Raw genomic sequence first — 26,191 nt, 5'->3', positions numbered from 1 at the left:
CTTTTTTGTAGTTAAAGGCATGATTACTGGTTAATGTAAAATGTTCTGTAGATCTGTAGGTTATAATTTTCCGTAAGAAATGAAGATGCACACAATGTATTAGAGAAGATATTAAGAGATTCTCTAAAATTTCTCCGCATTTCAGACTTCTTAGATGATTTCTTGCCTTTAAAGATCTGACTAACTCCCAGTCTCTATATCTTCTACTTATGTGTACTTGTCACTGGATTGATGTCATCCTCTCACTCTTAGAGCATCTTAGAGATAACCATAATGCGGAGCAAAAGTGTAGTGGGCCCATAACCATAATGCTCGATAACAGAAAATTCTTGGAGATAAGGAACTTAATTATCTGATGAAGTGTTATATATAATTTCCCGTTGATCCATCCTCCTTCGCCTAGATAATAATCGCTCCTTCTATACTTCATTGTCTACATCTGCATGTGTGTGTAGGCTTTGTCTACCTATGTTCGTATCTGTGCCTTCCATGCTTTGTTTGCTCAACATCTTCAACCTTCATATGGATTAAATCCTTTAGATTCTTACTCCCTCTATATTATTTATTTAGTGCTAGTGGAGTTAAGACACTATGATGTGACCTCCTTCACATTGCATCTCCTCCTTAAAACATATATGATAGTGATATCCAACCTTGATGATTGCAAAGAACAACATAATCATGAGATTCAAATGTGAGCATCCGAATATCTACCATTGAGACATAGACAAAAGTATTACCATTTGCATCAAAATTCATACGAATGTATTATCATTATGTTAGCATAAGCATATAGCTTACATGTCTACATTCCCCCTTCATACCGGATTCTCCTCCATTACATTATCATCAAAATCAACCATATAACCATTCCATCAAACCAATATGAGAAAAATTAGCTACAATGGACTTCAAAATATCATTATGGTTCTTCAGGGTATTCCACGATAATAGGAAGGACTTTTGATTGTATTATCTTCAACTACTCATACATCGATTACCAAGAAACATAATGATTTACTAAACATATTTCAAATGTAGGAAGCATAAATTCACTTCATTACACAGACTCTATCATGCCTCAATTAATTTAATCAGCTTATTTGATATGAAAGACACCATGTTTTGGGAGGTCTCGACATTCCTCGGTAGGAACTGTTACTTCAATACCACTCAAATAGGGCTCTACAATTATTTAACCCGATACAATATAAAGAACATTAAGAACATTCTTACTTTGATGTGTCTTCTACAATCAATAAAAATAATACATTTCCTTCTCCATTACATTTCTCTTTGTCCTATGTCTGGTTGGTTTCTAGGTCCTTTTTGCATTTGTAGCCTTGCTCTGATACCATGTTGATTTTTAGGATCACTGCAAATGTAATGGCACTATCTATATGTTATGTGTTTTCCAAGTGTAGATCTAAATGAATATGAATAGGAGTAGAAGAGACATGTCTCTATGTTAATCAATATTGGTTATGGTAAGTAAATTTCATTAGACATTATTAACAATTTTAAATATATATATATAGATAGATAGATAGATAGATATTTGTCTAATTGATGATTAATCAAAAACCAATAACCATTGGGAATTAACTCTAGATCAATTCAACTCGACTGAAGCTACAACATTAACACTCCCTCTTAGCTAGGGAGGATTATAGAGAGATATCATCTCAATATGATATTCTTGGAATGACATATTTAAGATATCAACATATATTCATCAAATCATATATAATCCGATTGATGCTATTTCATCAACAAAAAATTTAAGTTTGACCATTGATTTGGGGGTGATAACTTGTGTTGGGTGTCAATCCAATTCCTATCAAAGAGGAGCTCTTGCCAAATTTGGCTAATCAATCAGTCTCCTCTACTGCTAATGATCTTTCTTGGCCATGTAATCTAAACACTTGATTAAAGAAGACTTCAGCTACTTGAGGTGCCTTGTATTCTATGGATATGGCCATGAAATGAATGAGCTTGGTTAGAGAATCCATAGCTACATATATACAATTTTTTCATTGAACTTTAGGAATCCCTGTTGTGAAATCCATAGAGATACTACCCCACTATTCATTCAATATAGAAAGAGGTTGAAGGAGGCCAACTGGATATGTTTTCTATGTTTTGTTTCACTGACATGTCATACGTTCTTGAGCATATTTCACTATGTGTTTATTAAGTCCCTTCCAAGAGTATTTTTCCCTTGTTTATAAGTTCTGAAATAACCTTGGTGACTTGCTAGTAGATTATCATGGTATTCTTTTGTAACATCCACTTTTCCCGGGTCTTAATTAACAACAAACATACTCAAAGAAACATAGTTATTACTTCGTTTTCATAAGAAGACAATTAAATCAATTTTGTTCATATGAAAGAGATTGATAGTTAAAAACAATGAAACAAAATTTCTTAATTAAGAACTTAAAACACTATCAATGAATTTACTATAGAAATTAAAATCCACATATCATGGAATTTGAACCAAGAAATCATTGTAGGGATGCTTTTGCAACCACCTAAGTTAGTCCAAAAATACCACTATAACAATATCAAATAACAACTACCATCCAATACTGCTATATCCTAATCCAATGACGATTACCATTAAACACCACTATATAAAATTAGGGCATCACATACCACTGTATCAATTAGGGCATCGATTACCATCAGATCATTTAGGGCATTAGATACCACTATATCAATTAGGGCATTGATTACCATTGGATCATTTAGGGCATCAGATACCACTGTATCACTTAGGTCTTCAATTACCATTGGATCATTTAGGGCATCAGATACCACTGTATCAACTAGGGCTCTAGATACCACTGTATCATTGATTTCCTTCTAATTGCTTAACTATGGCAATAACATAAGATTAGAAGATATGCTCATAATTTATCATTCATATTTATGAAAGATTGATTTAACAATCCATTAGATAATTCTATCTCTTGCATCTAAATGTAAAATAACTATAACGATGATATAACTCAATTAATTGTACTTTAGTCTTGCATATTCATCATAAAAGTAAAAATGCCTATTTTCGATAAACAATTGAATGTATAGCTTATCTTTGTCTGTTGTACATTCAACAACTTGGGAAGAGGTGAAACATTGTCAAGGACTTAACCACCCAACTTTGGACCATAACTTTATCCCCACACAATATCTAACGAGAAAGTTCCTCCCTACCCAAAATAGACATGGAACATCTTGTTATCGACTGAGTATCCTGGTATCTAAACACATCACTCGATTTGACAACGGGAGAATACAATAAACAGGATCATGCATGAGCTATAAACTAATTCAAACTAAAAATGATAAACATTTTTATGTCATATCTGATTCTGTTTCATGCTATTGTAAATTCATTTCTCTCGCCTCTTCACCCTTTTCTTTGGCTATATAGTCAAGTGAGTTCCAAGCATTGGAATCTCAAAGAAAACAGCTCTATCAATTTATTCAGGAAGATTACATACACCCAACATTTTACAATCTATGATTACATGATTATGTTCTTTAAAGATTTCAGAATTGATTGTTTAATTATAATATCCAGTGGCATAATGATTTATGGATTCATTTTATGGTTATTTGGCTTTCATTTATCATGAATAAATCTACTTAAAAGAGAATCAATTATGTAATATCAAAACAAGATATCAACAAGTTATCATCCTGATAAATACTGTAGTTTACTGCTATTGCACCATTTGTTCAAGAAAACAGATTAGAAACATTGGATTTTAGTGTTCCACATAACCTAGATAATTTGTAGATGATGTCTTGTTGAATGCTCAGCTACTTGTCACACCTATACTTTCAAAGTAAATAACACAGCTCCAACATAAAAGTACTTCATGATTTTTGACAGTATATCAAAACGGGCATGAAATCGTGGGAAGAATTTATTGAAAGGTATAGATTAGTATTGGCAAGGTTATCGATATTAAGAAGAAGGAATTCGAGTGTTGTGGTAGAAAGCGGAAGTGATCATAGAAAAATCGTAGCATGAATAAGGTAGTATGTGCCTAGCTGGCCGCTATGATTCAGCCTCCCATAAACGTTCTTCACGCACCAATATCCCAAGTATATATGAATCACATAATCTGAAATTGAGATAATAAATAAAACTTGATTGCTATGGCAGCAATAATTTTCCAATTGAAGTTGCAGGTTATTGACTTAAGCAAGAAAGTTAGAAATAAGAGAGAGAGAGAGAGTCAGAATTGAGAAGAAGCCAATCGGGTGCCATGAAAATATAAATTGAGTATGAAAGTTCTTGCCTCCTTGTCTCCACCCGTCACAAGATATCAAAAGGTCTAAGGAGACTCTTTGGCTTTTGAAACATAAAGAATATCTTGACACTTAAAAACGCCAAGTGCTCAATTGGTTTCAAAAAGAAAAGAATAAAAAGGATGGACGAAGAGTTGGAAAGTTATAATTCGAATATTATTATTATAATATATACTTGCATACGTTCATGTAAGTATATCAATGGGGTGACATCATTATATTAAGTTATTATAATATAATGGTGCCATTTCATTTTTATATTTATATGCACGTATATAAATATTTATTATAATAATATGATGAAAGATCAATTAAAATCCCTTAAGGTATGTTTTTATATTTTAACTTAATTATTTTATGTTTCTCAAATTATTTATTTAAATAGCTCATGTAGTTTCATCGATTGTATCCTAATGTTCAAGTCGCTAGGCCCTCAAACCCATTTGCCTAGTGATGGCGATGCTCCTGTGCCTAATTCTTTTCTAACAATGCTTCCACCCCTTCAACGTATTTCCTGCAAGAAAATTCTCCGCAATTAAATCATATTATCATACCAAGTTATAAATAATCATAACGGCTAGCTGCCTTCTCAATTCCATGAATCTGTGATAAATAATCAACTAGCATATTATCTTCACATGAAATTATAATGACTAACCATCTTACCATTTCCCAGGATTATAACAAATTTCACTGTCAACTGACTTCATGTAAACCTCAATGGCTATATTTTAAATTAGGTCAAAATTTGGGATGTAACATCTTTGGTCATTTGTGCTTTCATTTTTTACCTCTATGGAAGATATATCCTACCTTTATAGAGAATGAATTTATCTACTATTTTATATTTTTCATTTTGTAGGTTTCTCTCAAAGATATCATTTGCATGTGGATCATTCGCATATTCAGCAATAATGGTGTTCTTGAAATCTTTTGCAATACCCACTATGGTACATAAGTAGGGCTTGCGAGACAATGCATCTATTACAATATTTTTGCCTTAGGAAAAGTTGCAAACTATTATGGCCTGTTTTAACCACAGATTTCTGCAAACCAAACATTGCCTAAATTTGGCCAATGTGTGCATAATAGGCAACACTTATTTATCATGAGTACTAAACAAAGTCTTTCAATTGTAGTGAGATTGTGACTCTCAAACGGAAGTTTATTTTGCATGAGAATTGTTTCAATGCCCTCTCTAGATGCATCACATTCCAATTCAAATAGCAGCATAGAATAGAGAATGCGAGAACGAGACAAGAACTCAATAATTCTTTTAGATTCTCGAAGGCTTGTTGGGCTACTTCATTCCAAGCGAACACTCTCTTATTCATTAGATCGGTAAGTGGGGCACAATTTTTGAGAATCCTTTTACAAGTCTTGTGCAATAGCTACATAAGCCCACAAATCCCCTTAAATGAGTTAGTCTTTGGTTTTGACCATTCTTTGATAGCCTTGATTTTCTCCTCATCCACACATACTCTCTACACATAGATCTTATGACCAAGATAGAGAACTACTTCTAAACCAAATTCACACTTTGAAGCTTTACCGTACAATGATTCTATTGAAGGCATCTATTGAAGGATATACACACAATTAAATTTTTGAACATGCTTTACAAACTCTAAAGAAGATTCTTAAAAGATGATCTAAAGTGTTATGAATATCGAGGCATGAAAGAATCACTTTCCTTATTTCATTGTATTGTTCATTTTTGGACAACTAAAAAAGAGTTTGTGATTGTTATCAACGATGTAAGGATCGAGGATAAGAAGCCTATGTCAATGTCTAACAAAGCTCCAGTATCATGAAAGTGTTATATGATGGACAACATGGGAAAACTATCCAAATCGTATGGTTATGGTTGCCAAAGCATTTGAACCATCTATGAGTCTCTCTTTGATGAATGAAGCTTGACATATGAGTTGTAGATTCATTCATGTGGCACAATCATACTCAATCAAGATATTGGCATATCTTGGAAAAGTTTAAGAAAATGGAAGGACATGTTTGCTTCTACTATTAAGTTTAATGAATGTTTGGACCTTCAATGGATGAAGAAAGCAAGTTGGAACTTAGAAAGAATTTGATGTGATGCAAAAGTGTTAAAACGATATAAGAGTGGGAATTTTACATTGTGGGGGGAATAATAACCAATGTTTCATTCCCACTTGAACCATCTTTAAAAAAGAGATGTTTCCATGATCCTCATGGGCAGATAGGTACTTGTATCTTTTACATTTATATATTAATTTATTGTAATCCTATACATACTATAAGAGTTATTTGCCTTGATCTTTTCCTTTATGTCTAAGGATGTTCTTGCAGGAAAAGAAGGTTGGTACTCTACACGTGCTACCAAATATTGTACAAACTCAATCTTATGATAGTAGCTCCAAAGATACTGATGATCAAGATGGATAAAGTGAGGCTCTTGAAGCAAATATTTTTTATTATTGAGATCCTTCTACATTAAGAGGGAGTATGACACTTCTTCTAAGGAAATGCAGGAGCTTAGACGATTGATACTCAGAGGGAGTGCAGAAATGCATGTGTGTGACTACATGCATTTAATGGGCTTACTCTTGAGTGCATCATGAGGAAGTATTTACTTATCACTAGAAAATCAGAAGACTCATACTATGAACAACTATTGTTGATCTTAAAGAAGAAGAATAGAGGAATGTTCCAGAAGATTTCAGATTTGATTGATGAAGAGGATTTGAGAAGACAAGAGATTCAAAGTGAGTCTGACAAGAATCCTTGGGGGAAGAGACCCTCTAAAGAAGTAACTATTGGACCTAACTTCCCAAAATCATTTTTCAGAGGGAGAATTTTTGAGGTGCAATCTTTTGAAAATAATATCTTCTCTATAAGAAGTTCTAAGTGAAACTCCTTGTAATGCATTCTTCTCTATGAGAGAAAATTAAGGTAAAAGCCTTTGTACCACCCTTTGACTAGGTTCATGGTGATTACTATTTCACATATGATATTTAATGAAAGGTGGTGATCTTTCATTGACACATATAAACAGAAGGTAACCATTGTAAGGTGACGATCTTATAAACGGTAGACCTATTATCATGATAGACTTCATTAAGTTGTTGTCTCAGAGAGTTGAAGTCATGATAACAAACATATCAACTAGAAGGTAACTATTGTAAGGTGACAACCTTATCAATAGTTGGTCTATCTCCTAAGACCAATATGTGTTGGAGCAAGTGCTATCATGGTTCTTCGGGCCGGATTTTGCTCGACACCATGAAAATCAATTTGTTATGATTCTTCAGGCTGGATCCTGCTAGACACCATAACTTGAATCTATCATAGACCACACTTAAGGTGGTGTTCAAATCTTGTATTATAATTATTTTAATTCTCTCTTTGCTAAAGAGGGAGTGTTGAGATATTTAGCCTCATAGTGAATTGAATATCATACTGAAATAATAACTCTTCATATTTTTGAGAGCATAACATGTTATATAAATCCTCCCTAGCTAAGATAGAGTGTTAAAGTTGTGTCTTCAGTCGAATTAATTTGATCTAAGATACATTGTTGTTATTGGTAAATCATCACTTTCTATATATACATATTCATGTAATAATAATATATATTATTATATATATTATAGTATATAATATATATTATATTATATATTAATACATATATATTATACAAATTATTATTATTAAATATATAAATTAAATGATGATTAAAACCTTAAAGACATGTCTCTTCATGAGACATGTCTCCTCTCATATTTATATGAGATCTAAGTCTGCATTTGAAATATATCAATTACAATGGCCATATTAGTACATTTGCAGAAAAGATCCATGTTACTAGATTTGGTGCATTGTAAACAAGGTGTAAAAGAAAAAGTTAGTGACTTCATTGGTAAATTTAAGAATTTGCATGCTTAGATTTTTTATCCTATTCCTAATATTGATATATGGCATATTTTGTTTCTAATTTACAAAAAGACATTAGGGATAAGGTTCTCCTTACTGCTTACTAAGTTCTCTTCCTTCTCACAATTATTTGCAGTGTTTCATTGTTATCAACTTCAAGTGAGTCAATTTGAGAGAAACACTCAAATGGTTCATGTTTCCATACATAAGAGTTGTGCTGCATGCAATTCCAACATCTCATAAACCTAACAAGTCTATCAAAATCAACTAATCATCCAGCACTATAGATAAACAAGTGGCAGTAGTATCCAAAGGTGTGGATCCTTTGTTCTTTGTTTTCAAGCCTTCTCGTACTTTTACTCCACTTTCTGAATGTTTGCATAATGTGATTTTGAAGTTAATGAAAACAAACATGATGGAACTTCCTCTTATCAAACCAATTGACCCATCTAAACCACCTTCACGATTCTTTGATCCCAAATCTTTCTATCAATTCCATCACCAAACCAGTCATGATACTAAAAGATATCTTTCTTTGAAGAATGTGGTGCAAGAGCTTATTGATTCTAATCCTATATTTGTTGATTTTGATATTAATCATGGAAATAATTCAGTTGCACCTCCTAATCAGACTGTGCAAATCTACACTAATCCTTTGCCATCTCATTCAACCAACACTACTAAGGAACCTCCTTCTCCTACAAACATTTCTTATGATGGGAAAGTTGAAGTCAATCATACTTTTAATCAAGTTAAACATGTTCAACCTAAACCTCAACTTCAACCTTCCATTACCTTTAATTTTGTTGAAACAATCAAAGCACCCAATGGTCCTCTTTTCATTGTCACTAGGGTTGTTAGTATTCCTTACCGTGGTAGCCGATTTTATAATTTTTGTTATCTTGCTTCAAGGTAGTCTGTTCCTTATATCTCCTATTATCTTCCATGGTTTTCAACATATTTAAATAGCACGTCACTTGCATATCCGACTTGCCCATGGGTGATGTCGTGGCAGCCAACTCATGTTGCTTTATTCAGTATCGACTCTCTCTCATCATATGTATTTGCCAAGTCAGATTTATTTACTTATGCTACCATGGATGGCATACTTCATATTATTAAGAGATCACGAGAGTGCATGGACTCTAAAGATTTTATCTTGTAGGAGTTATGAATTGGTTCCATCGCTTTCCTTTCTCTCCAACATATTTGATTAAAAGGGTTATTTTTCTTATGTGGTCTCTTCCTGTTTGAGTTCTTCTGTGTGTGGTGGCTTCATGTCTGAAGTATTCATGATCATCAGTAATTTATACATTTACAGCTCTGTTTCTTAATGAAAATTTGATTAGGTATTCTGCATAAGCTTTGCAGTGATCTTCATATCGGTTTTATTTCAGTGAAGTCATATATTCTATCTCTGAATTTTAAGAAACTAAGGCATTGTATTTGATTCTATTGCAAACTTCAATAAAAGGAACATTTTCGGTGGGCTGGGTTGTTTGTTTTTCCCAGGATATTTTGATTGTGTTGTCCACTTGTCTTGCATTTATATTTCTATATCTTCTTGTATGTCAAAAATTAACAATGCACATAATATTCTATGTGCAAACATTATGTCTCAATCCAGAAGACATTGTGGTAAATGCATTATAAGTCTAGATATGCAAAGCATACAAGTTTTCAAACATTTTGTAAGGTGAATGATAGACTCTAGATCCTTGCGGTACATCCTGAGAAGAACCTAAATGTTGCTGGACATGATAGTAGGATGATTGTCTTCAAATAGGAGAGGGACCTGCCCATGTTATCAGGAAATTGTGGTAGAGGACTATGATTCATTGGATGGTCCTAGGTGTGTAAGTCAAAAAGCCTTTATGCGGACACAAAGATATTCTTGAATAGATGGATACTTGGTATTTCATGACACGTCAAAGCATGTGAAGATCATATTGAAGATATGGTGTATAGGAAAGGTATTCAATTGAGATACATTAGCACTGATGTTCAGACAGAAAATGTTCTCACCAACCCTCTTGCTCAAGTGAAGTTCACATACTTCCAAGAGAAACTTGAAATTGTGGAGAATGAAGCTCTGGTTGAGAGGGAGTCTCAACATCAGTGCTACACTGAGGTATATCTTCCACCCTCTGCAAGTAGGCATGGTGGTAATACATTCTTCTCTGGGAGAAGTATGAGGTACAAGCCCTTATTGTCCACCCTCTGCAAGTAGGTATGGTGGAATCACCCTCTACGAGTAGGCATGGTGGTGATGCATTATTCTCTGAGAAGTTTGAGGTGCAAGACCTCATTGTCCAAGCTCTACAGGTAGGTGAAGCCACCCTCTGCGAGTAGGCAAGGTGGTAATGCACTCTTCTCTAGGAGAAGTTTGAGGTCTAAGACCTTTTCCATCCTCTACGAGTAGGCATGATAAATCCACCCATTGCGAGTAGGTATGGTGGATGTCATGGAAGAAATTTCATGTTTGTGCATGTTTACCCTCTAAGAGTAGCCATGCTGCACATCATGACGACATCACATTGAGTAATTCCATTATGAGCACTTGTGGTCATTTGCTTTTGAATTCATGGGAACAGACATCATGGAGCCACCCTCTGAGACTAGCCAAGTTAGACATTGTAAATCTAAAGTTATCGAGAAGGATTCCTCCTAGTTATGTTAATTTTGTAGTTGCAGTTGGATTGATTCGATCATGCGATATATTCTTGATGGAAAATCATCATTAAATAACTATTCTTATATATATTATACATATGGTTATTTATATTATTAATATATTAACTAATTATGATTAACCATAGAGACATGTCTCTTCATGAGACATGTCTTCTCTCATATTTATGAGTCTTCAAATCTGCATTTGGAATATATCAATTACAATGGCAATGTTAGTACATTTGCAGAAAATGATCCATGTTACTCAACAACTAAGAGGGAGTATTAATGTTATTGTAGTTATGGTTGGATTCCTTCAAACCGACATAGTTAACATAAAGGTTGTAATAAAAATATTTATTGTGATACAATAATTATATTGATTATTGTAATTAATAATACAATAATTATAACAATATTTAATTATTAGATTATTGTATTATATGATATATTATAATTATATTATAATATACAATTATTATCAAGGTGGCACAAGTACACACACCTAGACCCATGGTACATGTACGGGGTACTTGGCTGGGTACATACGTTGCAGCCAGAAACGCCATGTCAGCTCACAAATTTGTCCCTTTGCAAAATGTTAAAAAACTGCCACGTAGATTAAGATGTCTGATTTTTGTTTCAATTTTTCATTTGCATATCAGCTTGCTGTTTATCTAGCTTAATTTAATATGTAATCTGTTTGAAACTTCAATATAATATTGATTAATAGTAAAATACTAAACTTTTCTGATTTTCATTGTTCAAGTTAGAACTAGAAGTTTATCATTAAAAAGCATGTCATTATATGATTTATGATTTTCTTGTCCATATTTTGCTATGCATCTAAAGTTTAAATATTCAGCATATATATTATGACTCATGACTCATATTTTCAAAACTCTTGTTTTGAAAGCTCGGCATGATGACTCATGACTCATATTTTCAGATATTCTATAAAATATCAAAATTATATTAAAAAAAACTAGACATACCCACGTGCCCCCATTCCTTATTTTGAAAAACAGTTATACCCACACTCATACTCATATCCAAAGTACCCAAGTAACCCAGTACCCATGCAACCTTGATTATCATATTATTATATAATAATAATAAAATAATTATCATATTATATTGTGGCGGGGTGGGGCAACTTTATTATAATATTTAATTAATTGGGGGACCAAACTTTGGAAGGCTGGTGTCCCTTTGTGAATCCCATTTGATTTGTTCAAAAGAAGATTAATATTCCTGTCTTGATTATAGAGGGAATGAAAAATACAATCTGCCTTATTAAGCAGATGCAGTGGTCGGGGGTGACAATCGGATCGTCTATAATTGGGAGCACAAATCATTGCCCGTGGTAAACAAGCAGGGAAAGTCAACATCTCCAAGTCTGGTCTATAAAAGCTTCAAAGGTCCAATACAATAATAATGATCCATATTTATTGTGACAAAGATGAATCTCTTGCAAGCCCTTCAACAGATCAATAATTTGAAGAACCACGATTTTTACTTGCCAAAGTCTTTATTACCTACATACCACATCCTTTACTACCTGCATGGCCTAGAGAGCTTGGGCATGCTCAATGAGAAATATTCCTAATCATAATGGGAACACAAAAAGAAAATAGTTATCTCTAAAGTGAGTAAAAAAAGATGCATAAACAACCCAAAAGAAATGTAGGAACAAGATCAACATGTATCTCCCATTATACCAAAGATAAGATGAGATAAGATAAAATTATTAATGTCCAACAAAAACAAAAGGTCTATGGGACTGAGAGTTTACAACTAGATAGCTGACAATAGCAAGAGTACCAAACGGTGTCTGAGAAAAGCAAATAACAAGAACCAAGAAGAGAGGCCAAGGAAAGACTAGGAGTCTTTTCTTGGTAAAAAGAAATCAGTCACAGAAGGATAAGACTGTGAGCAAGGAGGAGCCCTGTACTGTCTCTGTGTACTCGTGGAAGGGTGTTGCTGACGCAAGAAACCATTGCAGGGTCTGATAGATCTTGAATGGTTAGTAGAATTGGTAGAACTAGATAATCTTTTCATACCGAGCAAAGGAGATAAAGGTGTGAAAAAGGCAGTAAAAAGATGAGCAAAGGTATACCGGTGAGGAAGTAGTGACTATAAAGTATTGTCACGAAGCAAAGTAGCCTCCTAAAGATAAAGCGCTAGACACCACTGACGAGATAAGTAACTAGGACGAACAATAATCCCATTACTGATCTCCGAAAGTTGCTCTGCATAGAAAGCCATCCTCGTCCATAAGCAACCCTGAGGATTAGTCCATGTGGTGGTAATATACTATCTGTAGATATCAAGTCTGACATGCTCATTTAACTCCTGTCGAGAGGGGAGGAGATGAGCAGGGGAATTCAATGAGAACTGATAAGAAGGGAGACAATCAATATCAATCTCTATCGAGCTCAGTAGAGAAGATGCCTAAGCATACCAGCAATGAGCATGAAAGCTAGTATCTGAACTCGTAGTAGCAATAGAAGAACAATATGCTAGGTAGGAGTATCTATCACGATCAATAGCCAAGTCCGCAAAACCATGTAGGTGATGAAGAAACCAGATCAAATCGAATATGGTTGCAAGACTGAAGCGATGAGCACCAAACTCAGCAAATATGATACTATGAGGAGTGAACTTGTGACATCTATTGATGCTGCGTAACAACAATGTCTGAACCCACCCGATCGAGGCCCAGTTAGATCCAAAGAGAGAAGGCCCCCAAACCATTGAGCCATAAAGAACAGTTGGCCAAACAAGAGAGTCCAAGAGGGATAACTTAGACGAGGTATCCTGAAAATGGTGTCTGAAAAGAGAAGGAAATAGAAAATGTGCAGCACTAAGGAAATCTTACAAAAAAGCTGCCAACAATGGGGGAATATCTATGGTGACAAGTACTGTGGTGGAGAAATCATAAAATAATCAAAATTAATTCAGGTTCATCCAAAGCAGTAATCTGAACTTTGGATAGCCACGTTTCCTGATTTGTGGATGCATTTTTCACAGTGATGAAATCAAAAACCATTGGTACCTGTACAACCATAAATTTATTAAGGGATTGCAATTTTTGTCCATGAAACATGCATTTCACTCATATTGCTCACTTTTGCAGTGTTTTTAAATTTTCCACAAGTTATTTTGCCAAAACAAATCAAATTTCAATTTCCCCAACTCAAATCATTATCGGATTAAATGCTGGTTTAAAAGAAAAAAATTATTGTCTTCGTTTTCCAAGTTACTCCTAAGAAAGATTTTTGCTACTATGAGGACAACTATATAAGCATCAATGAGGTGCACAATTGTAGTTTTCTTTCCATGCTTCAATATGTTCAGATTTTCATTTTACAGAAGATACATACTGGCTCCATTTACTTATTAGCATTTAAATATAAATTCTATAACCTCTGGTTTATGAACTCAGTTACAGAATCCTAATTGTTAGACATTTTAGTTCAATAAAGCTTAAGATGTTATTAAAATGAAAGCACATTGCTCGATATATTAATGCAGCTGCTTTTTTCTGTTACTCTATCACTTTAAACAAATGAGGATATACATACTCGATTATACCACAGTATAGCAACTCCAAAATCTTTATCTTGGAAAGCCAGATCACCATGCTTTCTTGTATTTAGTATGTTCTGCATATCAACTGTCCATCCCCTGAAAGACAGCTGTCCACAGAAGACTGGAAACACTTCAGAAGGATGTAATAAAGAAAATCATCCACATTGGAGAAGTTTGTAGGACTCGCTAAGCTTAAAAAATAAATAAAAATATATTTATAAAACCACCAAAGTGTACAATTGCAATCTTGAAAACAAAGAGAAGAAACTTGCATCATAAAATTGACTAATGCCTTAAAATTACATATTTCTAGGCAAATACACATGCAGTTTAGTAAAACAATAAATTTCAGTCAAACTACAGACCAAGCAACACATGCCAGTCAGATATCAATACCACCATTCATACTACCATAAGGCATGTAATATCACACACAATGTTGCTAGACATATAGACACTAGAGATAATAAATATAGTAAGTATGCAAATCACAAAATGCTTATTACAATGATGTTAAGGGCATTATCATCCAAAAGTAGTAGAATTTGACATCAGAAGATCTCTCCACCAATAACTTACAAAGTGATATTAAAGAAGGATATCTTGTTAAGGTCATCAAGTCACCTCATGACCCCAAAATGGAATGATCATGTATTAAGAAAACTTTGAAGAAGATAGAATTCAAGATAAAATCACAGTTCAAGAGTGTTTTAAAACAATAACATAAAATCACAAGCCCAATTTTTTTCCACTTTTTCCAAAAATTGCTCTTCCCTTGTCCACTGACCGTAAAATCTTGTTTATATGATTTTCTAATTTGTTCAATGGTTTCCTTTCACTGTATTTTTTGTTTGCAATTTTTAGTTTTTGTTATTGCATTTTAAATAAAATATGCTCTTAACAGTAATGTACTTTCCAACTTTCAAACTGAAATTATTGCAGGGAATAAAATACAATCGTATACATTCATTAACTGTACAATATGATAAACCACTGATGTAAAGAAACAATATGCAGCTATTAACCCTTGAATATTTAATATCTGAGATGCAATAGTGAATGCTATAGTTCTGAGATAAAGATCAGTCCAAAGATATTTACATTTTATTTTTCTGAGCTATGAAGTGGTGCAGTCTATCCATGCAATAGCAAGGTAGAGCAAAGTCCTAGCTTCCTTGCTTATTTTTCCTTACACAGTGGCATTTAAGTCATGCACCCAGTCAAACAATGATTTGCAGGTTCCAGCATGCTGCTATTAGTGTATTCGTCCATGTAAATGCTAAAGTCAACCTAAAAGAATGGTTCATAATGCTGCCATTGAAGCTCCGATCACAGGCAACTTTGAACATCCCCACCAAGAATGATTGGCTAATATTGCTGCCTTTGAAGCTCAGATCACAGGCTAATCCCAATGTACCAACTGGGAATGAATCCAGACCTGCATATGAGCATTCACTGCACCCAATGTGCCCGCGATTTAATGAATGAAGGTGTCCCTTATGCATGTTGGACTGTTGTCATTGATGTCAAAGAGCATTTCATTGCATATTTGAAGGAGCTTAGCTTGTGCTAAATTTACAGCACTACCATTGAGATGCCATCAAGCATGAAGGAGATAAATTGCATATTTAGTTTTGGGTTCAATATTGCAAAATATTATTTTTCTTGTTGTGACCAACCCCTCTTTTGGAGCCAAACCAATTATGGAAAGTAAAAATGCATTGAAATCTAAGTCACCAGTATGGGTACAAGCACGGACGGAAATGAGAACCAGATACATGGGTACAGGCAATTTTATTTATTATATATATTAAACAAATGTACAGAATAGTAGAACTAAATACATTGAATAGCATGATACTTCATCATTGATCATTGCCAAATGCCAAAATGGTAGAAATTAAGATAATATTTTATGGGACCCGGTAATTGATAGCTAAGTATTTAATATTTATCTTTATCAATTGGTATTTAACAGTGATAATTTTAGTTGTCTAAGTTCTTGATTTTGGTATCCACTCCCAGACCCCATCCACTACTAGACCCCCTCATTGTGAACAAATTTCTTATATAACAAGAGATTCCACCAACTAGTGGGGATTTGGGAGTGAAGGTGGCCTTGCGGGGCAGCAATGATATGCATGAAAATTAGGGGCTTATGATCCTCAAATCAAATCAATGCTATGTTGAATGGATGTAAATTGGAGGCAACATTTTAGGTTAGTCAAAAAACATATGAATGTGCATCAATGCTAACCCAAATAGTTGAAGAAGGCAAATTCCCTATGCTGTCTTCTAGTGGTCACTGGAAAGCACAAAGCGATGATTAGAAGTTGACTTCCATTGGTTTTAGTGCTTCATTTCTTGATGAAAATGTGGAGAAGCAAGTCTGTGTACTTTCTCTAAATTGTGTACTAGCTCAAGCTAATTTTATTCCCATCAGCACATACTTCAGATGTTAAAAGGAATGTCTCACAAAACTGATAATTCAAATGGTATAAATTTTCAGATGTTACAAGTAATCTCCCACAAAATGGATAATTCAAATGGTATAAATTTTCAGATGTTACAAGTAATGTCCCACAAAATGGATAATTCAAATGGTATATATTCTCAGATATTACAGATCGCAGAATCACAGATGAATAGAATATGTAATGTAAGAACTAAAAGAGATGAACCAAACAATGTGCATATGCCATATCTTTCAATTTGCAATAACAGGAAAAATAGAGTTGTTCACACACAGTGATATAACAGAAGTATCAATTGTTTAAAACAACCATATCGCAAGAGCCGGATGAGAAAATAGAGTGAAGAGAACAAAATAAGGGGGCATTTTATGTAAAACAAAGTCAAAAATAAAAATAAAAAATTGTTACTTTTTGGCTTCACAGACTCTCGGGTATGCTTGGCATTATAGTCTCCTGGATACCTACCTAGGCATAACCCCAAGCAAACCCATACCTGGGTGTACCTGGCACAGTTTTAACTTTTGGGACACCTTAAGGGCAATGCCCAGTAACTAAGATTTCAATATTATTTCAAGAGGGAAGAACTCTGAAGAGTTGCTGAGTTTGGGTGCTGCAAATAAATTAAATTAAATTCTTCTGCTTATGGCCAACTCCGCTGGGTTTAGGCATCCACTTTAAGCAAGCAAATAAGATTGAAATAAAATAATTAAATCTGAACTTGGCCGACCAGCATTGTGGATTGCATCCCCTCTAGGGGCACATTTGCATGTATGAAAAAACAATCATTAGGGATTTCTTTGATCAAGCATTCATTGAATATTATTCTCATCTAGAACAGATTTAGAGTAGACCTTATCATCAAAAATTATTGAAGATATGAGTAGAATTTAAGGTGAATTATTGCATAAAATATTGAAGATCATGAGCAGATTTTAAGATGATTTATTGCAAACCTATTAGCAAATATATTGAAGAATATAAGCAGCTTTTAAGAGTGTCATGTCCCCTTTTTGGGACATTAGGAAATTTAAAGACATACTCGTATAATATTAAAATTGGCTATGAGAGCATGAATTAAAACTATAATAGGTCAATTTAATATTATAAAGTGGGCTAAAGGTGACACGGAGGGATAAGACGAAAGGACAAGAAGGGAGTCGAAGAGTCACAGCTTTGAGGATTAAAAAGAGAGAGACTCATTCATTCGGATATATGCTTGGTTTATGATTCAGACTTCAATTTCTCTCTTGCACGAGTTACTTGGAAAGCTTCAGGTTTCATCCAGCATGAGGACATAAACCCTCGTGTTGGTAGACAGTGGTCGCAAACCCATTGTCCGTGGAAACATCACATTAGGTGCCTCATGTGTGCTTACAGGTTCTTTCATAGTATTCCAATCTGATTGTAAAACTGTGTTTAAGATTAGATCTTTGAATGCAAGTTGTTGTATTGCTGTTGTATAATGCAATAACATATGTTTATGTTCTAAGAATTATTGAGGTAAAAATCGGGTAAATATCTATTGGAGATATTTCAATGGTATCAGAGCCATTTATCCTGCCAACCTGTGAAGTCAAGAAATTGAAGTGTTTACAGTCCTGAAATATTTTATCTGGTCTCATAGGATATTAATTTTCTAGACATCTAGACCTAGGAAGGCAAATCTGTGGTTTGTTCATGATTGGTTGGGAATGACAGAACTTTCATAGTTTGGCTTTTTATTTTGAAGTTGGGGAGAAAATTTTCAAGCACTCAATAAAATTTGAAAACATTATTGGGTAAAAGTAACACTGCAAACCATTGTATTGAAAGAAAAATTTTGATGCCCTCTGTACAGTCTGTGGAGCTTCTCATCTGCCCAGTTGAAGGAATTTGTTTGTGCATAAGCAAAGAAAATATCGATGGTATGGTGTTCTTGAAAGGTGCAGTTGCGGGGAATTAGAGATGCCTATCTGCAATGTCACAGTTGAAAGCTACAACCAAGAAAATTCGGAAAGTTAACAATAAATAATTGGGGATATTTCACTAACATTGCTGTTGATTCTGCTACTGTTATATCCTCGATGCTTATCGGCTATAGATGAAATCATAGAGGTGTAAGATGTCATAGTGATCTTTGCTGATATACTATTGGTATCACTGATAATTACATATGTTTGTAGCAGCTCCCTCTCTGCTATTACCAATGATTTTATGTGCCACTGCCTCTATAGTTTCAGAGGTATGGATATTGCTTACTCTTATTTATTCTAAGAAGTTGGAACTAATGCATGTCTAAACTGTATGATGAGTGATTCTAGAAACAAATAATTATTAGAGATTTCTGGTTCTTTATCAACAAGATTAAGAGGCAATGCTAGGAAAGCATTTGTATGAATTGCTAAGTTTTGGAGTAACGGTAGCCAAGGAAGTTTTGCCGATCAAGGTATAACAGAGGACGAATTTCAGTTCCCCTAATGCAAATAGAAGGAATACTTGTGGTTACCATAATCAGAGTCACGAGTCGAGAAGCACACTAATTGTAACACCAAAGTCAAATAGAGAAACCGTTACCATGGCTGTTGTGAAAGGAATACTACCATTCTAGTCGTAACGACATCTTGCAATCCATGCAAATTGGGGAACAAACATTTATAGAAGGAAACGTAACATCTCTAATGGTAAGAATATTTGCTAATAGGATGTTTGGTAACTAGTATTGTATGTAGAAGAAACGTCACTGGAAGAATATGCTTTGTCATTACAAATTCGCAAAAGGCAAACACTAGGTGTGTATACATGGCATCGGGTTCTCATATTGCAAGAAGTGCAAATGATGGATAAAGATGTGTTAGGGGAATCAATACTTTTAATGTAGTATTAAAATTTTGTCGTATTAAACAAAACCCAACTATAGTCTTGGAATATTCTGGCAGAGGGAGAAAAATAAAATAAAGCGCTATGAATATTTTCCTAAGTCGGAACCAACACTTTGAAAATTATAAAGTTTGGGTTGAATAACACTCAAAGACACTATTTCTAGTTGTTATTTCTTTGGTTAAAACATCCTTTTAACTGGAAAAAGGAAAATATAACCTACTGTTAGGAAATTACATTGTGTTAATAAATTTTGGGGGGGCCTTGAACCTTATTAATGGATGATTTTGAATTGCCTATGGAAACTCCGTTATACTCCTCATCGTGAGAACTTGTGACTGGTGGAGTTCTTTCACATTCTAGCCAAATCGTCTTGGAGGACATCCTTAGAACTGCACACATATTCAAACAATTTATTTGCTATCGAGGAAAGAAATTGTAGTGACTCCTGAGTTGATTAGCAACAGTTGGCATCAGTTTGAAAATCCGTCAACCGTTGTTGGAGACGAATCTGGGCAAGAGTTATTGAGTAGGAAGAATTATATCTAAAGTTGATTCCAAATTGCACCAATTTGATATTTTTCATTCAAATCAATAATCATATGTCTCTGGGACTAGGCGGATAGTTGTGAGTGCAAGGAGGAACCTTAGAGGTGTGCATTTTAGTCAAAAAGATTTCCTTGATGAGTATCTTTCAAGCATCACAAAGGACACAGACAGTAATTTGTACAGAGAAATATAGGCAGTAGATCTTTCAAAATCTTCAGCTTCCATTTGGGTAGTAACAAGGACCATCTCCTATGCCAAATCTGAACTCTTTTAACTTAAGATTATCTTTACTAGGAACGGCTAGCAAGCTATTCCCAACAGGAGATGATTGGAATATCCAATTATTTTAACTCAGAGAAACTTATATTGTAGAACTTGTGGTATTTGTTGGCAGTTGTGACAATCTTTCAGTTCATGGTGTTAATATTTCCTAAATTGTTGCAAAGTAAAGTCAAGACTATGTTAGTAGATAAACATTCACAATCTTAGAGGTAACAAGAACTGTTTGATTTTCTTCACAAGGAAGGAAATTTTTAGAGGCAAAATGGGCAATTCCTTTAGTGATCAATCTAAGAAGTCAAAAATACAAAATATCAGCCTTACATAGCTGCTCCCAAAAAATCTTCTCGAAAATGGAAAATATGAAACATAGGGTTTTCTCAAAAGTATTCAATGACACCTTTAATAGTGAACAACTGAGAAACTTGCAAAAAGAAAAACAATTGGGTCAGGTAGACGTACTTGAGTTGCAATTAGAACAAATGGAATCTTCAAATGATGTTGTTTCCAAATTGGAAGAGTTAGAAACTTATTTGACCAATGTAGAGCAGGCAAATTGTAGACTTTTAAATTGGGCATTACAACTGTCAATGGTGACTTTGGTCCAACCCAGGTTTATGGAGCATCCAAATAAATGGGTTAACCTTGTAGTTGCTTCTTGTCTCAATGAGATTATACGAATATCATCTCCTACAACAACCTACAATGATGTGGTGTTGAAGAAAGTTTTGCAGTTGATAGTAAAGAGCCTGAAGGATTTACAAGTTAAAGGAATCCCTATGAGGCAAGAACAAATTTTCTCCGCATGTGAGGACACTAGTACACCCGATCCTATTTGTGGGAATCGTAATAACGAAGAGGCAAAAGAAATTCAGACCAGCATAGGGAAAAATGTAGATAAGATGATTTCAGCTGTGGATAAGGAACATACAAGTTTCTACGTTGGTGATTTGGAGGTTAACTTTGACAAACATGTTGATGAGGCCGATTATACTCGAAGTAATAGCATGCTTAAGTCTTTGTGTGATGAACCATATCTTTCTTATACACATGATATAAATTTAGAGGAACAATCCAAGGTGACACTGCAAGATGATGAGCCGCTTCAACATGACAATAATGAGATGCACGTTGTTGGTAAATTCTATATTGTAGCCAACGAGTAGAATAGTATCTGAAAGGGCACGTGATGGTTGATTCACCCATTCGGGAAGCTTAATGTACACTGTCCGGAATGGACTTTGGAGGCATCATAAAACATCATTTGGAGTTATTGTATAAGCATGTTGCGTATATGAATAAAGTATATGTTTTGCGTTATATCTTACTATACTACATGCATTAAGTATCCTTTTACCCTGTACGGTAAACAATGCAGGCCTTAAAGACCCAGTTGAAGGTTAGTGAAGACAAGGTTGTGGCATCTTTGGTACGTTATGATAGCACTCACCAAATGGTTGAGGATCTCTATAGGAATGCTCAAAAGGGACTAGAAGGAGATTGGCTTCTTGTTGATTTGTGCGTAGTTGATGCAAAGGACTTTAGGTATCCTAGGTTTTCTTCACTCCAATACTCCTTTGATTGCCTTAACCATCCAATGGTTTAGGTTTCCTTCTTAATTAGCATCTCCAAGATCCTTGGGATAAACTTCTCCTCCAAGATATAGTTGATCTTGGTAAGACTCCAAGCTTACAAGGTTGAGCTGGTCCAACTAGTCCTCAAAAGCCTAGCCTTCTTCATTAGACTTCCCTCCTAGAAAGCCCAATCCTTTGCCTAGGATCTCTCCACATACTTCCCTGGACTCTTACTAATCTACTCAACCATTTAAAGTCCCTCTGAACCTTCACCCACACTTCTAGACCCCTCACCAACCTAATGGGTTTCAAATTCACTAGGAGGCCCAATTGCTCCAAGGCCTATTAGGCCTATCTTCACTGTTTGATGATAAAAATCCCAATTTCTTCAAATGACCCCACACAAGACCTTGAGAATCTCTAAGGTACTTGTGAACACTATCAAATTCCAAAAGCTTGAATTCTGAATGCACCCATAACCCCTATTTCAACCAAGCCCTAGTTTTAAGCCTATTAATTAGGTCTTTGGACCAGTGAGCATAAACAATTGTAAAAATGCCCTTCAACTTTAAGTTCTACTCCTTCCACCTCCAAATCCTGCTAGGAGACCATCTAGAGCTTCCACAAATACTTGTCAACCTTTTCCACAAGGCTATGGGCACACATGCCAAAGCACTATTGTCCCTGTCCTGGCTCACCTACTCTTAATAGTCAGCCATAGGGTTTCCAGTTTGGCCATGGAAAACCTTTGCAAAAATAGAAATGAAAGAAAAAACATTATTTACAAGCTCTAACCCTACTTCCCCCATGGTTTCAATCAATTCCACCAATGGGTTCTTAGGTTAGAGCCATTTCTTTACAAACAACACTGTGATTGCTCTGTACAAATAGCAAGCTACCAAAACTCCTAACTATACACACCTACAACTACAAAGAAAACTATTTAACTTAAATGAAACTTAGTAAAGTCCTCCACATTTCCATGAATCCTGATCTACCACACCAATCCGTACAGTTTGTACAGCCTCAGAGAAACAATATTGTTCTAGGGAATACAATCACAATAGGTACAGAAGTGCATAAAACATGAAATGCAATCAAAACTTCAATTAACCTTCTCCAAGTATCAAATCCATGCTTATATCTCAAGCATGGGTGGTTATAACCAATCTAACCAAAAAGTTGCTCTATACTTGCAAAGTTGTCAAAGTTTCTTGAGTAACTTTTCAAAATTGCTTAGCAACTTTTGCACAATGAGCATTTTAGCCCAATTTGACAACTCACTGGTTGAGTGTGAGCATCTTGACTCTAGAAAACATCCATAGAGTCCCATATCACCCCTCAAACTCATCCTACCCCAAACTAACACCATTCCTCTATTCTAAGCCAAAATGGCAACTTTTCCCCTAGTTAGCACTATAGGCTCTTACAACATATGGTTGATCCACCATAGATCTCAACCAATTGTGATTTATTCAACACACCTAAAAACATCTCAACCAACCCCCAATAACATCTAAAAGCATCAACAAGGGAGGTGCCCTGCACAATACTCCCCTGGGACAAAAACTCAAGTCCCTTGAGTTAGGAGGTCTGCAATGGTGACCCCATGTTTCAGAATGTCTACCTCAATCATCCAAGTAGCCTTAGAATTAGGTAGTCCCTGCCACTTGATGAGGTGCTCTTTGTAGTTACCCTTTCTAGTCTTCCTAAGGACTTTAGAGTCCAAAATACTGTCCAACTTCATAGGTGTAGGAGTAGGTAAGTGTTTCACCCAATCAGCATCCTCCAAAGCTCCAAGTGTGAATTGACCTAATTCTAAACGTGGCCCCTTGTAAGGATACAAATCACAAACATTGAAGATTGGTGAGATTCCTAAATCAGGAGGTAGCTCCACCTCATAGGCATTCGTGCCATATTTGTGCAAAATCTTCAATGGGCCTATCTTCTTCATGAGTAGCTTAGTTGGCTGACCCTTGGGTAGCCTCTCTTTTCTGAGGTAAGCATGGACTAGATCCCCTACCTTGAACTGCAAATCTCTTCTTGTTTGATCAGCTTTGGCCTTGTATTTCTCTACCAGATTTTGCAAAGTTTTGGAGACTTGATCACGAAGTTCCTTCATCTACTTTGCAAATGACTCCCCTTGAGCACTCCTTTTGTTTGATAAGATGAGGTCTCTGAGCTCTGGAATCCCTCTAGGATGAGCACCATACACTATTTCAAAAGGGCTTTGCCAGTACTCCTATTAGAGTCATTATAGGCAAATTCAGCTTGCCCTATGATGTAATCCCATGACTAGTCATGCTGGTTGGTTAAACATCTTAGCAAATTCCCCAGTGACCTATTCACCACCTCTATTTGACCATCTGACAGAGGATGGTAGGCTGAAGAGAAGGACAGATTTGTACCAAGTTTCTTCCACAAGGTCCTCCAAAAGTGACCTACAAACTTACTATCCCTTTCACTTACAATATTCAGAGGCAATCCATGAATTCTCACAATGTCCCTAAAGAACAGGCCTGCAATTTAAGATACATCATTGGTTTTTTTACAAGGAATAAAATGTGCCATCTTGCTGAAACAGTCCACTACCACAAAAACACTATCATTTCCCCTTGCTATCTTTGGAAAACCCAACACAAAATCCATTCTAAGGCACTCCTAAGGCCTTTGGGGTATGGTAAGTGGTTGATACAACCCATTGTTGCTACTCTCTCCCTTAGTTCTTTGACAGATTTGGCACTGTTCCACAAACTTTTTGATATCAGACTACATCTTAGGCCAGTAGTAATGCCTATTAACTTGTTCTAGAGTTTTATCCACTCCAAAGTGTCCTCCTAAACTGCCATGGTGTTTCTCCTTCACAATACTCTCCCTCATTGAGCATTGAGGTATACAAATTCATTGAACTGTACCTTGAGTCCCTATTGGAATTACATGCATGCCTCATAGGCTTCTCTGAAATCATTGTCTCCTTTGTATAGGTCCTTCAAATCATCCATCCCTATGCTCTGTAGTTAGATTTCTTGTATGGATAAGACCCTTCTACTCAGAGCATCAGCTACCTTGTTACTAACCCTTTCTTATGCTTGATAACAAACGTATAGGCTTGCAATGATTTTACCCACTTTAGGTGCCTTTGATTCAGTTTGTCTTGCCCATTCAAGAAACTCAGAGCATGATTATCAGTGTAGACCACAAATTCTCTAGGTAAGAGATAGTGTCTCCATTTTTTAAGAGCTTGCACCATAGCATATAACCCCAAGTCATAGGTAGAATATTTTTGTTTAGCCTCATTCAATTTTTCTGACAAAAATGGCACAGGGTGTCCTTGGCTTAGTACAACTCCAATTGCCAATTTGCTAGCATCACACTCCAGCACAAACAGTATGTTGAAGTTAGGAAATCTAGGGGTTGGTAGCTCTACAATTCTCTTTTTCAACATCTCAAATCCTTGGTCTGCTACTACTATCCATTTAAAATGACATTTGATCCCACCTTTAATGGTGTTGAGGATAGGGGCACATACATGACTGAAGTTACTTGCAAATTTCCTATAATAGGAGGCCAAACCATGGAAACTCCTAACATCTCCTATGGACCTAGGTGTAGGCCATTCCAAGATTGACTTAACTTTATCAGGGTCCATCTTTATACACCCATTAGCAACCACAAAGCCAAGGTAAACTAATTCAGTCTTCATAAACTCACATTTTTCTTGATTGATCATCAGCTTCTCTTGATGTAACCTCCTCAAGACCATCTCCAAATGCTTCAAGTGCTCCTCCTTGGACCTACTAAATAACAAAATGTTATCAAGGTAAACAATTACAAACTTACCAATGAAATCTGCTAGTACTTCATTCATGAGCCTCATGAATGTGCTAGGTGCATTTCTTAAGCCAAAAGGCATAACAAGCCATTCATAGAGCCCTTCATTTGTTTTAAATG

General features: G+C 35.2%; 1 protein-coding gene across 6 annotated transcripts in view; it reads right to left on the bottom strand.

Annotated features, from left to right (window-relative positions):
- LOC149537252 (serine/threonine-protein kinase BSK1-like) overlaps positions 1-26,191 on the bottom strand; it is a 120,834-nt gene that overhangs the window by 31,354 nt on the left and 63,289 nt on the right. For 5 of the 6 annotated variants that reach the window (XM_089807544.1, XM_089807540.1, XM_089807543.1 and 2 more), the window contains exon 3: positions 14,502-14,615. The exons of the other annotated variant lie outside the window; for it this stretch is intronic. In XM_089807544.1, the coding sequence (XP_089663670.1) occupies positions 14,502-14,615 (114 nt within the window). The remainder of the gene's footprint in view (positions 1-14,501; positions 14,616-26,191) is intronic. 6 annotated transcript variants of the gene reach the window in all.

The sequence above is a fragment of the Cupressus sempervirens genome, chromosome 10 (assembly GCF_028749045.1).
Source record: "Cupressus sempervirens isolate cs-2001-9-10 chromosome 10, ASM2874904v1, whole genome shotgun sequence".
Classification (NCBI taxonomy): Eukaryota; Viridiplantae; Streptophyta; class Pinopsida; order Cupressales; family Cupressaceae; genus Cupressus; species Cupressus sempervirens.
The sequence above is the reverse complement of the archived record's forward strand: the minus strand, read 5'-3'. Positions and strand labels throughout refer to the sequence as shown.